General features: G+C 35.3%; 2 protein-coding genes across 4 annotated transcripts; both read left to right on the top strand.

The window, feature by feature from the left end:
- Positions 1 to 2,976: 2,976 nt before the first annotated feature.
- Positions 2,977 to 10,435, top strand: LOC120012168 (beta-hexosaminidase 3-like). 3 transcript variants are annotated; one of them, XR_005471221.1, is made up of 15 exons: positions 2,977 to 3,482; positions 4,314 to 4,388; positions 4,494 to 4,529; positions 4,629 to 4,740; positions 4,925 to 4,995; positions 5,190 to 5,320; positions 5,425 to 5,490; positions 6,051 to 6,151; positions 6,240 to 6,299; positions 6,386 to 6,419; positions 7,020 to 7,118; positions 7,195 to 7,254; positions 7,707 to 7,957; positions 8,565 to 9,311; positions 10,085 to 10,435. XR_005471221.1 is itself a non-coding variant. In XM_038863466.1 (14 exons), the coding sequence occupies exons 1-14, from the start codon at positions 3,135 to 3,137 to the stop codon at positions 8,656 to 8,658; spliced, it is 1,611 nt and encodes a 536-aa protein (XP_038719394.1). In that variant the 5' UTR covers positions 2,983 to 3,134; the 3' UTR covers positions 8,659 to 9,411. The 3 variants fall into 3 exon arrangements, 1 of the variants encoding a protein (XP_038719394.1); XR_005471220.1 differs by having other exon boundaries at positions 2,983 to 3,482; positions 8,492 to 9,311; positions 10,085 to 10,419; XM_038863466.1 differs by lacking the exon at positions 10,085 to 10,435 and having other exon boundaries at positions 2,983 to 3,482; positions 8,492 to 9,411.
- A 1,472-nt stretch (positions 10,436 to 11,907) lies between these two features.
- LOC120013634 (beta-hexosaminidase 3-like) lies at positions 11,908 to 15,855 on the top strand. Its single transcript, XM_038865516.1, has 14 exons — positions 11,908 to 12,378; positions 12,504 to 12,578; positions 12,684 to 12,719; positions 12,820 to 12,931; positions 13,062 to 13,132; positions 13,329 to 13,459; positions 13,559 to 13,624; positions 14,098 to 14,198; positions 14,277 to 14,336; positions 14,423 to 14,456; positions 14,713 to 14,811; positions 14,885 to 14,944; positions 15,112 to 15,362; positions 15,579 to 15,855. Exons 1-14 carry the CDS (start codon positions 12,013 to 12,015, stop codon positions 15,743 to 15,745), a joined length of 1,629 nt encoding a protein of 542 aa, XP_038721444.1. The 5' UTR covers positions 11,908 to 12,012; the 3' UTR covers positions 15,746 to 15,855.
- Positions 15,856 to 15,931: the final 76 nt, after the last annotated feature.

The following is a 15,931-nucleotide window of genomic DNA, read 5'->3' as shown; positions in this document are numbered from 1 at the left end:
AAGGAGATGAAGTTTTTCCGTTAAAGAAAAAGAGAAGGGGAAGTGGTTCTTTTTATTGAAAGTATACAAGGTGGTTTAAAAATCTTGCAGTGCTCTTTTTGGGACTGAACTAACGGAATTTTTTTTTCTTTCATTTTTAAGATTTATGTATCAATTTTTATGGGATTCATCATTTTTGGTGTGAAACCATTCATAAATGTTATTGAAGGATACATATAGCGGATTTGGGTATGCTGCTATTTTATAAAAAAAAGAGCAGCGGCTCTTATTCTTCTAATCTCAACCATTTCTCTAATCTAAAGGTTAAAATACTGCCACCTCAGCAATCCCTCTAATCTTGCGTCTTTCTCCTTTTCATTTCTTCGAAGTCGCTCTTCTTCTGTCCCTCTTCTCCTATTTCTCAATCTTCCCATTCTCATTATGAGAATCTAAACATGGTTGTCAAAAACAAAAAAAACGCCAAAATTGTAACTGAATCAATAGGTATTTTGTAAAAAAAATTTTTTTATAGATTTCTCGACTAAAAACCTAATCAACCCGAAAAAAGGACTAAAAAATGATAGATTGATTTGTTAAATTTATGTCCAAAAAACCGATCATAAACACCCCTACAAGAAAGGGATCAATTTCAACATGAATTGAAAATTTTCGTTGAACCGTTTATCGTCAGGTTAAAAAAGGAGACTCTACTCCTTTTATAAAATAACAGCGTACCCCGATCCATATATAGCATGGTGTTAATGTAATGAATTTAAGTGTAAATGCATTAGCTAGAATAAGTCATCTCCCAGTCAACACATTGTGAATAGTGGGCATATATTTAGTATTGTGATTATGGATTTATAAGGGGAGTTTTATGAGAACCACTAGTTAATAGTTCAAATGACACTCATGTATATAATATCTCATATAGGTTCCAAGTTCGAGCATTCCCATCTCCTTCTATACTAAAAAGAGGGAGAGTTTTACAATAATTTTTTGCCCTTGGATGTGGTAGGGGTAGTTTTGGTTTTTCGATAATGAGGCGGTTGAGTTGAAGGGTCCAACCAGAGGAAATTACGTACTCGGCCAGGATTAACATAATTTAAATGGTGAGTTAGACCCACTTATTTATTATCTTAATATTCGTGGCTCTCATTTTTCATTATTATAATGGTTAAAATAATTCTTGATTTCAATTGATAGTGTCATTCAAATCAAAATAAATACATACAATTATGTTTGCGTTGACTGCGCGGTAAGCAGGTTACATCATTCTATTGAATATTATATTTAATATTAATATCTTTTTGTTTGCATCCAGTTGTGCATGTATATATTAGTCAATGTATATACCTAATCATATATATATATATATATATCTGTATAATTGAGCTTTAATTAATATTCCAACAAACATATTCTACCTGTCTCTTCATTATGCATGACCAGTGAATTGGGAGTTAGTATTTTTTTTTTTTTATATTCTTAGTGGTGTAAGTAAGTATAAGTTTGCCTTCTAAAATGGAATTTTCTATATATAGGCAGCTTGGATTTTGTTTAATTATTAGTATTTTTCAGAGATAAGCGAATGAATGTGTTTTGTTGACTACAACTCGAAGTTGCCTCCTTAACATACATGCATATGCTTATGTTTATAGAATAAAATAATTACTTCTTAATAAAAAAGAAAATAATAGGAGGCTTAATAAATAAATAATCAAGAATCCATTAATTACAACTGATTATCCTCTTTATTTCGCTGGACTAAAGTTGAATTTGGCTAATACTATAGTTGGTGTTCATATTTAACTCTTGCAGGAGATAATAGGTCGGTTTCATTGATGTGACATATGTTCATCAAATATATATATATATATTGAATTTAATCTCCAATTTGGACTTTCATGATAATGTTTGATTAGGTCATGATGGAATTTGTATATATATATATATTATATATGTGTGTGCTATAGCCTCTAGTGACACTGATTTTTTATTAGCTTATTGACCTGTCACTCCTTCGTCTCTCTCCTTGTATTGTACTACAAATGGAAGCAAGTATTCTAGTAATGGCATTCGGTGCGAAGTTGCACGGTTAAAAACTAAATCGAATAATTGAATTCACCGATAATCGAATCGATTGTTTTTTCAAAAAAAATTACACATTTAAAAAATTGTTAGAAAAGACTGACTGATAACTAAAAAACGACATAAACAATTGATTGGACGGTTAAATTTATGTTAAAAAACACTGAATAAAAAAATACGATTATTTTCAGCTTTAGTGAGAAGTATGTGGTAGTTGGGGTTGGGCCTTCTTTCTCTGGGCCGACTTGGGTGCCACAAGTTGGGCCTCATCTACTCTTTATCCGACCAACCAATGTTGACATTTCTACAAGTTAGGACAATAACAAGATCGGCCCATATCGTATTTGTCAGTAGTCTTTGGGAACGGGCCCAATATAGAGGGCCTGAACATGTTTTGGGGCTAATTTAACGACAAATAATGCTTGGGCCTTAAACCCATAGTTGGACACTTGGACAGCATAGCAGTGATCGGTGGGGCTGGCTTCTTTTTTACAAGGGATTCATAATAAATATTTGAAACTTTTGAAGGGTTGAAAGGAATTTTATTCCACCCAAAAAAAGTTAAGGAAAAAATCCAACAAAATATAATTAGACAGGCTGGGCCCATTACTAAAACGTGGTCCTGACAGGTTGGCGGGAGCCCAGCGAACATTTCGAAAATCTCCTTGGACCCACCAGCTAAGTAATCTCCCTTTAGCTGGATTTTCCATTCCGGATTTTTTTTTTTTATAAATCCCAATTACTACTTATTAATTATGGTTTTGAGTTTCATTAATTGTGTTTTAGGTGACCAATTTTATTTTAATTTAACAAAAAAAAAAGGATTTATTATTATTATTATTTTTTGATAAAGAGGTTTGCATTGGAAGCAGGCCAAGATGAGAATCAATTTCATTTGCTTCTGTCTCTATGTGTAATGACACCATTACACATAGGAATCAACACAATCTTTTTCATAATGAAAACATGTATTTATGCATTATATATATACATTATATGTGTGTGTGTGATTCCTATGTGTGTGCATTGTAAGCTAGTCTTTGTAGTTACCTGAGGCAAATAAAATGCAGAGGTTTTGGCCGTGTGTGGCTGTGGCGATGGTGGTGGTAGTGGTGACGGCGGCGGCAAATAAATTCGATCAGGTGTATGATACAGATGTGCATATATGGCCTATGCCAAAGTCAGTGACGCATGGAGAATCAAACCAGAAAGTTTACATAAGCATTGACTTTGAATTCAACATTGATGAAAGGAGCAAGTACAGTGACGTAGGTGGGATTCTGAAAGATGGTTTCAATCGATTTCTTACACTTGTGGAGATGGGTCATGCGATGGACCCTAGCTTCAAGCCTCCTCCTTCTGGTTCTAAGCTCAAGGGGATTAATTTGGTCATCTCCTCTCCAAATGTTGAGGTTATAATTTTTATTTTATTATTTTTTATTGTTTGGATTCATGTTCATAAAATCCGGTAAACTGGATTTGACTACCACCATACTAATAAGACAACCCCCAACTACGATAACTTAATTAGTAAATGTCCCTTCGTCTAGATCGGGATATCATGAATTCGATTATCATTAAAGTAAAGACCACTGTGACCACGATTCTTATTGGAGAGCAATATCACTTAGGCCCCGCGCCGCCTCTTGACATGAAACCAATACTTGCGCCTCGAGGGTTGCTGGCCCGTGCACGGTGAATATTGTACCTGGCTTCGATTCTTTTGCTTCAGTTTGTGTTTACGATTTCTTTGATTCCACTTTGTTGCATGTCTGGAGTGCATCGAATGCGAATTCATTGAATGTTGACTGCTGTTCGCTTCAATTAGGGTTAATAACAGCAGATTGGGGATTTTCTATTGCAGCGTGATGAATTGATTTTTAGTTTCGTAGGAGATTAGGGGAAATCTACGTAGGTGTGTTTTCTTGCTTATGGAAGTCGCTACAGTGTTTTTGGGCTACAAGAAGCCTACAACACACTCATGGACTTGCACTGCATATGCATATAATGTTAAATAGTAATTTTGACAGAAGCCTTTTATCAGCTTATTTGGTACTAAAACGCAGGGGTTTGCATGCCCAAATTTAGAACAGAGATTTGTGTATGTGGTTTTAGACATAAACACAGGATCTAAGGGGAATTTAGCCATGTATATACGTTCCAATTTTTCATTTGATTTTGAAAATATGTCTTTGTCATAGATTTGAACTTTTTTTTTTTCTCAATCTTTTTCCCGTTTGTAGTTACAATATGGAGTTGACGAGTCATACAATCTATCAGTCCCTGCTCCAGGGGGAGAGCCTTATGCACAACTTGAGGTAGGTAATGGAAAGTTTGCGAGCAGTATCAATTAATCGTCTTTGTATGATGTTGGAAGGTCTATCATTCTCTGATTAAACTGCATTTACTTGGATTAAATACAGGCACAGACAGTCTATGGGGCTCTACATGGATTTCAGGTAATTCTGTCATATTTATCTGAAGTGATTTACTGCTTTGAAATATTTTTTTTCAAAAATCAAACAGATTCTTGTAATGTTTTACTTGGCATGATACAGACATTCAGCCAGTTATGCCAGTTTGACTTTGACACCCGATTAATTGAAATTCGTAAGGTCCCATGGAGTATTATTGATCAGCCAAGATTCTCCTACAGGGGTCTAATGATTGGTAATTATGTCGATTTTTATTCCCATGTTATGACATGATTAGACATTTTGCCTATGCTGGCTTTTAATTTCATTACATTTTATTCAACCAGATAAGGCATTTTATGCTTCTTCACAGTGTGTTTAATTTAGTTATGCTGTACATTTCATTGAGTGTATGACTTACCAAAAAGAAGTATTTGCAGATACAAGTCGACACTATCTTCACATGGAAACGATTAAGAAAATAATTGATTCAATGGCATATGCAAAAATGGTATGCAAGGCATGATAAGCATATATAGTATTGATAACTTGGCTTCATCTCATGAGATAACATGTTGATGAGTTTGCCGGTTTCAATCTTTTGTTTTAAGTTGCATTACAAATATGATATATGGATTCTAATTTTATTGTGTTAAAATATAAGTTTGAACCAGTTAATCATGGATTCACTTTGTTGTTGTACAGAATGTTCTGCACTGGCACACTGTAGATTCACAATCTTTCCCATTGGAGATACCTTCATATCCAGAACTTTGGAAGGGTGCATATTCACTTTCAGAGCGATATACCATGGCTGATGCTGCTAAAATTGTGAGGCAAGGAATTTGACTTTTGAGGCTTGCTTGCACATTGAAAATAGTCATCTTCTCCTTGAATGTTGAATTAACTATCTATAATATAAATGCTATTGATTTTGCAGTTATGCACAGAGAAGAGGGATTAATGTGATGGCCGAAATTGATATTCCGGGACATTCCCATTCATGGTACCGCTTCTTGTCTTTTCTCATAGAAGCAACTTAGAATGTCAAACAATATACAGCCATTTCACAATTAATTGTCCTAAGTAAAAAATAGGGGCTTGAAACTTGTGTTTGAGTCATGTTCAGTCAGTGTCCTCGGGCATTTTTTCAACTGGGTCATCTTTTATTCCAACTCTATTGAGCATTACCAACTGACTTTTTATTTGATCAAGAAATTGTTACTTGTGAAGTATTCATCCATTTCACTACTATCATCCTCTGTTTTCTGGATAGGCTCCACTATTATTCTCTTTTTGTGATAATTCCGACCGATTATTATCATTTACTTTGATGTTCAAAACAACTAGTCATTGCGATTTGTTAGGAATCATCAAATTCCAGTAAGATTATGAAATTACAATCAAAGCTAACAGATGACTATGACTGGGAAGTTTAAGGAGCATAGATCTTTTGTCTTATGAGTTATGATGCTTATGTTATCTTTTTTTTTGTAAATTAAGGCAATGCCTTTTGAAGTTGGCTTGTGCGACAATGTCTAAAGAACTTACGGTTTCAATCTTTAGGGGCATTGGCTATCCTAATCTATGGCCATCAAAGGACTGTACAGAGCCACTTGATATCAGCAATGAACATACTTTTAAATTGATAAATGGAACTATTTCTGGTACTGCCACCAATTCCTGTGAGATACAACGTAGTTTTGAAGTCCTTAAGACAATAATTAACCTGGCATATCGTTTTCCTCTATGCAGATTTCAGGAAGGTCTTTAAATTCAGATTTCTTCACTTGGGAGGTGATGAAGTTAATACAAGTAAGTTCAGTACTCATAAACATTTGGTATTATTTATTTTTCTTAAAACTATATATTGACACGTATAATTGTACTGTTACTTTTAGGTTGCTGGACGAACACTCCCCATATAAGGAAATGGTAATTGTCCTTGTGAAAGTTTCTCGGGTTTCTTGAAAGATCAGTTTGGTACTTAGAGAGCTCAAGATGCTTAGAGATTTAGGGCCTACGGAGTTAACGATTTGGCATAATTGGTGATAAATTATTTTTTGATATTGAAAAGAAAATTGGTGATAAAAATCTGGAGACAGTGGAAGAAAAATGGTAGTTTAAGGAATTTAATGATTCGGTTTATGTGGTTTAATTAGCAGCTGGATGCGTGGACTTCTGAAAGTAAATTTTTAATTTTTGAATATTCAGAAATCAGATAGGAATGCATTTATTCTTTATCCTTGAATGGTTAACTGGAAACTGGAGAGAGATAAAAAGAGGCAGGTTGATACATATCATACCTAAGGTTCTATGGCATTTCACTTAAAAAGTTCATTTTACTTTATGACAATGGGTTCATTAACTTGGGCTTTATTCTCCTATAAATGTAGATGTCATTAATTTAGTTTCTAATTCATGCATGGTTCTAGTAATTATGGTTATCCTAACAGTATCTATCCATTATCCATAATCCCTAATGGTTTTTGTTTTACTTTAATTACTTGTGATTTACAATTCTTTCATACGCAGGTTAGAAGCGAAGGGTATGAATGAACTTGAAGCTTATCAGCATTTTGTCTTGGAAGTACAGGACATGGCTATTTCCCATGGATATGAAGTGGTGAACTGGTATGGGTTTTATGGATAAAATTATGTGCTGTTCAACATTCACAGCTTATTTACTAATGATGACTTGTTGTAACAGGCAAGAGACATTCAACAGTTTTGGTAAAAAACTGAGCAAAAAGACTGTGGTGCACAACTGGTATATCCAACGTTGCATGAGTGTAACTTATACAGTTTATGTGTTATGATGCATTGCTTTCTCATTCTTCAAAAGAGTGTTAGTTGCATGCTTTGGATTGAAAACACTGAGTACTGTCATGCATGCTAGCCCACTAAGCACTGGCAACTGTTTTAGAACAAAAAACACTTCCTCAATTTGGGGCCGTGGGTTTTGTCCAAATAGGCAAATATTAGGCACAAAGTGTAAATTATTTATGAGAAAAGACTAGTCATTTGTTAATTAATAATTAATGTAGGGCGGACTACAAGATTTAGATACCTATTAACCCAAAAGAGATTTTATAAGTTCAATTATTGTACTCATTATTCTTATCTTCTTTCGATGTAGGATGTTATGTGGAATTTCGATTCCAACACAATTCCTGATTATTTTCCTTTGGGTTTGATTTCCTGCTTACAATTTCCTCCTAGGCTTGAAGGTGTTGCTTCAGATCTTGTGGTTGAAGCTGGGTTACGGTGCATAGTAAGCAATGTGGATGCGTGGTATCTGGGCCCTGTAGAAACGCCATGGCAGACATTCTATGAAAACGAGCCACTCACAAACATAAAAAACTCCAAGCTACGAGAATTAGTAATTGGGGGTGAGGTATGCATGTGGGGTGAAAAAGTTGATGGGTCAGATATTGAGCAGAGTGTATGGCCACGGACAGCAGCAGCTTCAGGTAATTATCTATTTTTCATCATCTTCATTTGGTCTTCCACCTTTTTTGAAATTGGTTTCTTTATGGTTTATAAGAAATAATTACAGGATTGTTCAACTCTCCTTCGTTTCTCTATCAAATTATACAGATAACGCCAAACATGAGAAAAATTTTCTCTTATGAAGGCATTATCTGTACCTTCTTATTTTCTGAGGTCACAGTTTCAAATACATCTAACACGTAATCATAAAACTTGAAGCTGGTTGGAATTGTGTGAAACAACTTGAAGCTGGTTGTGCATCATGTTTAGTGTACTTTTGCTCTATCCTTAGAAGAATGATATAGGTGCTCTGGTAGCACCATTGTTTCTGATCTCAAAAGAACCTTTAGATTGAGTTGCTGACAAGCAACTAATATTTGTAGTAGTCAATTCTGGTATTAGAAAGAAAAAAACATATATGGCAGCTACTTAAATAGGAATGTAAATGGAACTGTTGCATTGCATTATCTTTCTCACCAGCTAACATTACTATCGGTTTCTTTCCCCGACTGAAGAGCGGCTATGGACACCTTTAGAAAAGCTGCCTAAAGATTTAAACCAAGTTATTAAAAGATTGGAACGCTTCAGGTGTTTGCTGAATCAAAGAGGGGTTGCGGCAGCTCCATTAAATGGACTAGGTCGAGCGGTGCCTGAAAAGCCAGGTTCTTGCTTTGTACAATAACTAATTTTGATTGAGAAGTAGCCGGTGGTCCATTCTATTTTGTTTCCCTGTAATATTCCAATGCTGTTCCTTTATAAACATGAATACTTCGTGTGTGTGTGTGTGTGTTTTTTTTTTTTTTTTTGTAATTGAATTGTATTGGAAAATCGTTGTTTTAGTTCGTTATAATGGATATTGAATGTTATGGTCACATGGGGAATGAATGTAAGGGATTAATCTCTTGTTAATTGGCATACAGTTTTGAAATTTCAAGGAACCGAATTAACGCAAACTAGCCTGGTCGGAATTTTCTATTAAATCATAGTTATTGAATAATTGAGATTTTTTCTACAGATAAGATAAGCAATGAAGAAATTCAAAATATTGGTCAAGTAATCAACCCTCCAAAACTACGAGTAGTTTAGATGGCGTTCACTTGTGTGGTATTTCATAGATGTCTCGAGTTAAGGCAAGAAATTCTGCATATAGAGATGTTCTCAAGAGTGAGTTTTATCGCAGGATATCAAGGAGTCCAGCAGGTCACGGAGAAGAAGGAAGATGCAAAAAATCAGGAAGAAGATACGATGGTGGTTGTTGTTATCTGTCCAAATACAAATCTGACTCCGAAGAAGATTTTTAGCTAGATGTGTAGAGGGATCCTTTCAATAATATAGGTACCAATTTTGTACATTTTTTAAACACGTGCGAGGCAGCTAATGATTTTCAATCACTTAAAGAAGGTATAACCATCGCTTTTAAGAGTATGTACACGTAGCAGATTATTTCAACAGATTCTCTAAAATACACATAAAATATTATTGTTTCATATTTTATAGATATCCTATACAATCAATACTGTATCAAATTACCTATCATATTATCTATTTTATTAAAATAATATTTATTTCTATTCGTTTATTATTTTATTAATATAAATTAATTTGAAAATATGTAAAATAATAACATAGAGAGGACTGAGGAGGGAAGAGATTGAAAAAGTAACAAAAAAAATATTATTTTATGTTTACGAGAGTGACTATTCATACTCTCTAAAATAGGGAGCCCTTAGGTAATCTGATGCAGATGTGTTTTTTGACTTGTTCTCTATATATGTTCCCTATTGTACATAAAGAATCATATCATGTTTATGTAACCTAATGTGGATGCTCTAAATATTGTTACCATAACTTTACCGGTAAATGCAGTATAACTAGTTCAACCAGCCGAGCGGCAATATAGAGAGAGAGAGAGTCAGATATATATATATATATATATATATATTGCTTTGATGGTTAAGGCTTTGCTCAATTTCAATTCTCGTTAATGCTCATTCTTCAAAAGAGTGCTATATGCATGCTTTGGATAGAAAACACTGAGTACTGTCATGCATGCTTGCCACAATTCCTGAATATTTTCTGTTAATTTCGTGCTTACAATTTCCTTCAAGGATAAAAGGTGTTGCTGCACACGGTGTGGTTGCAGCTGGGTTACGATGCATAGTAAGCAATATGGATGCGTGGTATCTGGACCTTGTCGAAACGCCATGGCAGACATTCTATGCAATTAAATGAGCCACGCTCAAAAACATCAACGACTCCAGTCTACGAGAATTAGTAATTGGGGGTGAGGTATGTATATATATGTGGTGAAAATTTTGATGGGTCAGATGTCAAACAGAGTGTATGGCCACATACAGCAGCAGCTTCAGGTACGTAATTATTTATTTTGCATCACCTTCATTTGAAATTCCACCTTTTTTGAAATTGGTTTCTTTATGATGTATAAGAAATAATTACAGGGATTGATGAACTCACCTTCCAAATTATACGCCAAACATGAGAATTTTTTTTTTTTTTTGCTTATAAAAGCATTATCTGTAACTTGCTTATTTTATTAGGAAATATCAGAGCGAAACATTTTTCCCATGCTAATTCTGAGATCGGTCACAGTTTCAAATACACCTAACACGTAATTGTAACTGAAATGTGATTTATCAAACTCATATTTGAAAAGTTGAATTACTTGAACATGATCTTCTGTGTTTTTCTGATGAAAATTTTGCCCTCTTCGATAAGTTGGATCATAAGATATTTTGATTTGTATTTTCTTCTCATATTCATTGTTGAAGTCACCTTCCTGGTGCTTGATCCTTGCATTTTAGTTCATGCTATATTGTTATCTTCTCTGTTTGATGATCTAATAATGGGGGCTGGTCTTGTTTGGATGGATTGAAGGAGCTATTAGTGGATGTATATTGTCTTTTCTCCCCTCACTAATCACCTAATTTGTTTAGTGATTGTAACTGCATCATTATATTTTCAATCATGTTGTGAGAGGCTATAACAGGAAGAAGATTATGGTCTCCTTTTCCTTTTCGTTTTCTTTTTTTAAAAAATTATCTTCAAAACAAAATAACCAGTTAGTCGCCAGCTCAACATGCTCTTCAAACAACTGAGTGATCAGCTCAACATGTCCTTTGGATTGTTGAGTGGGTGTAAATCTTAGTTCGTCAAAATAGCTCACGCCACGTTGGCGATAAATAAAATTGGGTTTTGGGTAGAAGTCCATGTGGATAGAGGCTCGAAAGTTGGACAATTCTACGGAATCAGAATTCTACAAGGAAGTATCTCAACTGGTTGGTTCGAATTTTCGACCTCAGGTACTGTAGACCTTAAATCCGATGAAAATATGAAATAACCAAGCGAAGTGGTTTCGTATTTGTTTATCATTTTGGTTTTTGAGCTAAACAAATGGAGTTGGTGAGATGTTTTCATCATTATATGATTCAACTACTTAAGATTTATGCCAAAATTAAACCTTAAAAGCACAATATATCAATTTATTGAGCTCGTTGAACTGACTCGATAATTTTTATTTTTTTTAACATGAGAATCCGCAAGGACTATCATAAGAATCTCTATATATATTGAGAACGGGCCCAATATACAGGGCCTGAACATGTGTTTTGCTTTTGGGCCTTAAACCCATAGTTGGACAGCATGGTGGGGCTGGCTACCCGAACTTTGTGGTTTAAATTTACACGTGGCGAGGGATTCATAATAGTTTTACACGTGGCGAATAAAATATAATTAGGCAGGCTGGCCCCATGACTAAAACATGGTCCTGACAGGTTGGCGGGAGCCCAGCTGTGTTTCAGGCGTGGATTTTGATTTTAAATTAACGAACAAGACAAAACAAAGAAAAATGTTTTCGATAAAGAATTACATTACATTTCATTCCAAGTTAAAGAAGATTACTTAAGTAGTTAACGTTTATGAGGTTTGAATTGGATGCACCCCCAAATGATAATCACTTTATATATATGTGTGTGTGTGTGTATTCCTATGTGTGAGCATTGTAAGCTAGTCTTTACTTATGATTCGTGGGGTAGATAAAATGCAGAGGTTTTGGTGTGTGGTTGTGGCTGTGGCGGTGGTGGTGACGGAGGCGGAGGCAAAGGCATTCGATCAAGTGTATGATAAAGATTTGCATATATGGCCTATGCCAAAGTCAGCGACGTATGGAGAATTAGACCAGAAAGCTTACATAAGCAATGATTTTGAATTGAGAAGAGGTGGAGGGAGCAAGTACAGTGACAAAGATGGGATTCTGAGACATGGTTTCACTCGGTTTCTTGATGTTGTGAGGATGGGTCATGCGGTTGACTCTAGCTTTACTGCTCCTACTGATTCCCACTTGCTCAAGGGGATTAACTTCGTCATCTCCTCTCCGAATGATGAGGTTAATAACTTATAATTTCAAATTAATGTTTTTTCTTTAATTTTTTCGTTGTTTAGATTCCGCCAAGACTTATATATAGTCACACTCTTTTTTCTTTTTTTTTTCAATCTTTTTCCCGTTTGTAGTTACAATATGGAGTTGACGAGTCATACAAGCTATCAATCCCTGCTCCAGGGGGAGAACCTTATGCACAACTTGAGGTAGGTAATGGAAAGTTTGTGGGCAGTATCAACTAATCATCTTTGTATGATGTTGGATGGTTTATTATTCTCTGATTACATTGTATCTTCTTGGATTAAATACAGGCTCAGACAGTCTATGGGGCTCTACATGGACTTCAGGTAATTCTGTCATATTTATCTGAAGTTATTACTGCTTTTCAGATTTTTTTTAAAGAACAGCGAACAGATTCTTATAATGTTTTACTTGGGTATGATACAGACATTCAGCCAGATATGCCAGTTTGACTTTGTGACCCGAGTAATTGAAATTCGTAAGGTCCCATGGAGTATTATGGATCAGCCAAGATTCTCTTACAGGGGTCTATTGATTGGTAATTATGTCGCTTTTTATTCCCATGTTATGACATGATTAGACATTTTATGCTTCTTTACAGTGCGTTTAATTTAGTTATGCCATTCGTTTCAGTGAGTTTATGACTTACCAAGAATAAGTATTTGCAGATACAGGCCGACACTATCTTCACCTGGTAACGATTAAGAAAATAATTGATTCAATGGCATATGCAAAAATGGTATGTAAGGCTTGATAAGCATGTCTAGTGTTGATATCTTGGATTCATCTCAAGAGATAACATGTTGATGAGTTTGCTGGTTTCAATATTTTATTTGAAGATTCATTACAACTATGATATATGGACTCTAATTTTATTGTGTTAACTATAAGTTTGAACCAGTTCATCATGGATTCACTTTATTGTTGTTGTACAGAATGTTCTGCACTGGCACACTGTAGATTCACAATCTTTTCCATTGGAGACAACTTCATATCCAGCACTTTGGAAGGGTGCATATTCGAAATTAGAGCGATATACCATGGCTGATGCTGCTGAAATTGTGAGGCAAGGGATTTGAGGCCTTCTCACACATTGAAAATGGTCATCTTGTCCCTACAAAGTTGGAAGTAACTATTTATAATATGAATGCTATTGATTTTGCAGTTATGCTCAGAGAAGAGGAATTAATGTGATGGCTGAAATTGATCTTCCAGGACATTCCCGTTCATGGTACTGCTTCTTGTCTTTTTTGAGTCATGTTCAGTCAGTGTCTTCAGAAGGTTTTGCAAATGGGGCATCTTTTATTCCAACTGTATTAACCATTAACAATTTTTTTTACTTGACCAAGAAATTGTTACTTGTGAAGTATTCATCCATGTTCACTACTATCATCCTCTGTTTTCTGGATAGGCTCATATATTATTCTCTGTTTGTGATAATTCCTACTGATTTCTATCATTTACTTCAATGTTCAAAATAACTAGTCATTACGATTTGGTATGAGTCATCAAAATCCTTTAAAATAATGAAATTACAATCAAAGTTAATAGATGACCGTGATTGGGAAGTTTAAGGGGCATAAATCTGTTGTCTTATGATGCTTATGCTATCCTTTTTTCTTTTTCTTTTTTGTAAATTAAGGCAATGCTTTAGAAATTGGCTTGTGCGACTATGTCTGAAGAACTTACGGTTTCAATCTTTAGGGGCACTGGCTATCCTGATCTATGGCCATCAGAGAACTGTCCAGAGCCACTTGATATCAGCAAGGAGCATACTTTTGAATTGATAAATGGCACTATTTCTGGTACTGCCACCAATTCCTGCGGGAGACAGGATAGCTTTGAAGTCCTTAATTAACTTGGCATATCGTTTTCCTATGCAGATTTCAGTAAGGTCTTTAAATTCAAATTTCTTCACTTGGGAGGTGATGAAGTTGATACAAGTAAGTTCAGTACTTGTAAACATTCGGTGTTATTTATTTTTCTTAAAACTATATATTCACACACATAATTGTACTGTTACTTTCAGGTTGCTGGACGAACACTCCCCATGTAAGAAAATGGTAATTGTCCTTGTGAAAGTTTCTCGGGTTTCTTGAAAGATCAGTTCGCTACTTAGAGAGCTCAAGATGCTTAGAGATTTAGGGCCTACGGAGTTAACGATTTCGCATAATTGGTGATAATTTTTGTTTGATATAGAAAAGGAAATTGTGGTTATCCTAATTCCTAACAGTATCTACCAGTATCCATTATCCATAGTCCCTAATGGTTTTTGTTTTACTTTAATTCCTTGTGATTTACAATTCTTTCTATATGCAGGTTAGAAGAGAAGGGTATGAATGAACTCCAAGCTTATCAGCATTTTGTCTTGCGAGTACAGAACATTGCTCTTTCCCATGGATATGAAGTGGTGAACTGGTATGGGTTTTATGGATAAAGTTATATGCTGTTCAACATTCACAGCTTATTTACTAATGAGGACTTGTAACAGGCAAGAGACATTCAACAAATTTGGCGACAAATTGAACAAGAAGACTGTGGTGCACAACTGGTATATCCAACTTTGCATGAGTGTAACCTTTACAGTTTATGTGTCATGAACTCATGATGCGCTGCATGCTCATTCTTCAATGTGGGATGCTATGTGGAATCTCGATTCAAACACAATTCCTGAATATTTTCCGTCGGGTTTGATTTCGTGCCTACAATTCCTCCTAGGCTTGAAGGTGTTGCTGCACAGCGTGTGGTTGCAGCTGGGTTACGGTGCATAGTAAGCAATATGGATGCGTGGTATCTGGACTTTGTAAAAACGCCATGGCAGAATTTCTATGCAAACGAGCCACTCAACAACATCAAAGACCCCAAGCTACAAAAATTAGTACTTGGGGGTGAGGTATGTATGTGGGGTGAACGTGTTGATGGGTCAGATATTGAACAGACTGTATGGCCACGGGCAGCAGCAGCTTCAGGTAATTATTTGTTTTGCATCATCATCGTGCTTAGTGTATTTTTGCTCTATCCTTATAAGAATGATATGGGAGCTACAGTAGCACCATTGTTTCTGATCTCAAAACAACCTTTAGATTGAATTGCTGACAAGCAACTAATATTTGTAAATGAAACTGTTGCGTTCTTTATCTTTCTCACCAGCTAACATTACTATCGGTTTCTCTCTCTGACTGAAGAGCGGCTATGGACACCTTTAGAAAAGCTGGCTAAAGATCCAAACCAAGTTACTGAAAGATTGGAATACTTCAGGTTTCTGCTGAATCAAAGAGGGGTCGCGGCAGCTCCATTAGACGGACTAGGTCGAGCTGTGCCTGAAAAGCCAGGTTCTTGCTTTGTACAATAACTAATTGATGTACATCTTAAACTTTTAATATTCCAAATAAACATGAATATCTGTTTTCTTTCTCTGTAATTCAATTTTGTTGGGAAATCATTGTTTTTGGTTGGCGATGATGGTGGATATTGTATGTTAATCTCTCGTTAATTGGCATAAAGTTATAAAATTTCAAGGAACCATATTAAAGCAAAC

The sequence above is a fragment of the Tripterygium wilfordii genome, chromosome 13 (assembly GCF_013401445.1).
Source record: "Tripterygium wilfordii isolate XIE 37 chromosome 13, ASM1340144v1, whole genome shotgun sequence".
Classification (NCBI taxonomy): domain Eukaryota; kingdom Viridiplantae; phylum Streptophyta; class Magnoliopsida; order Celastrales; family Celastraceae; genus Tripterygium; species Tripterygium wilfordii.
The sequence above is the reverse complement of the archived record's forward strand: the minus strand, read 5'-3'. Positions and strand labels throughout refer to the sequence as shown.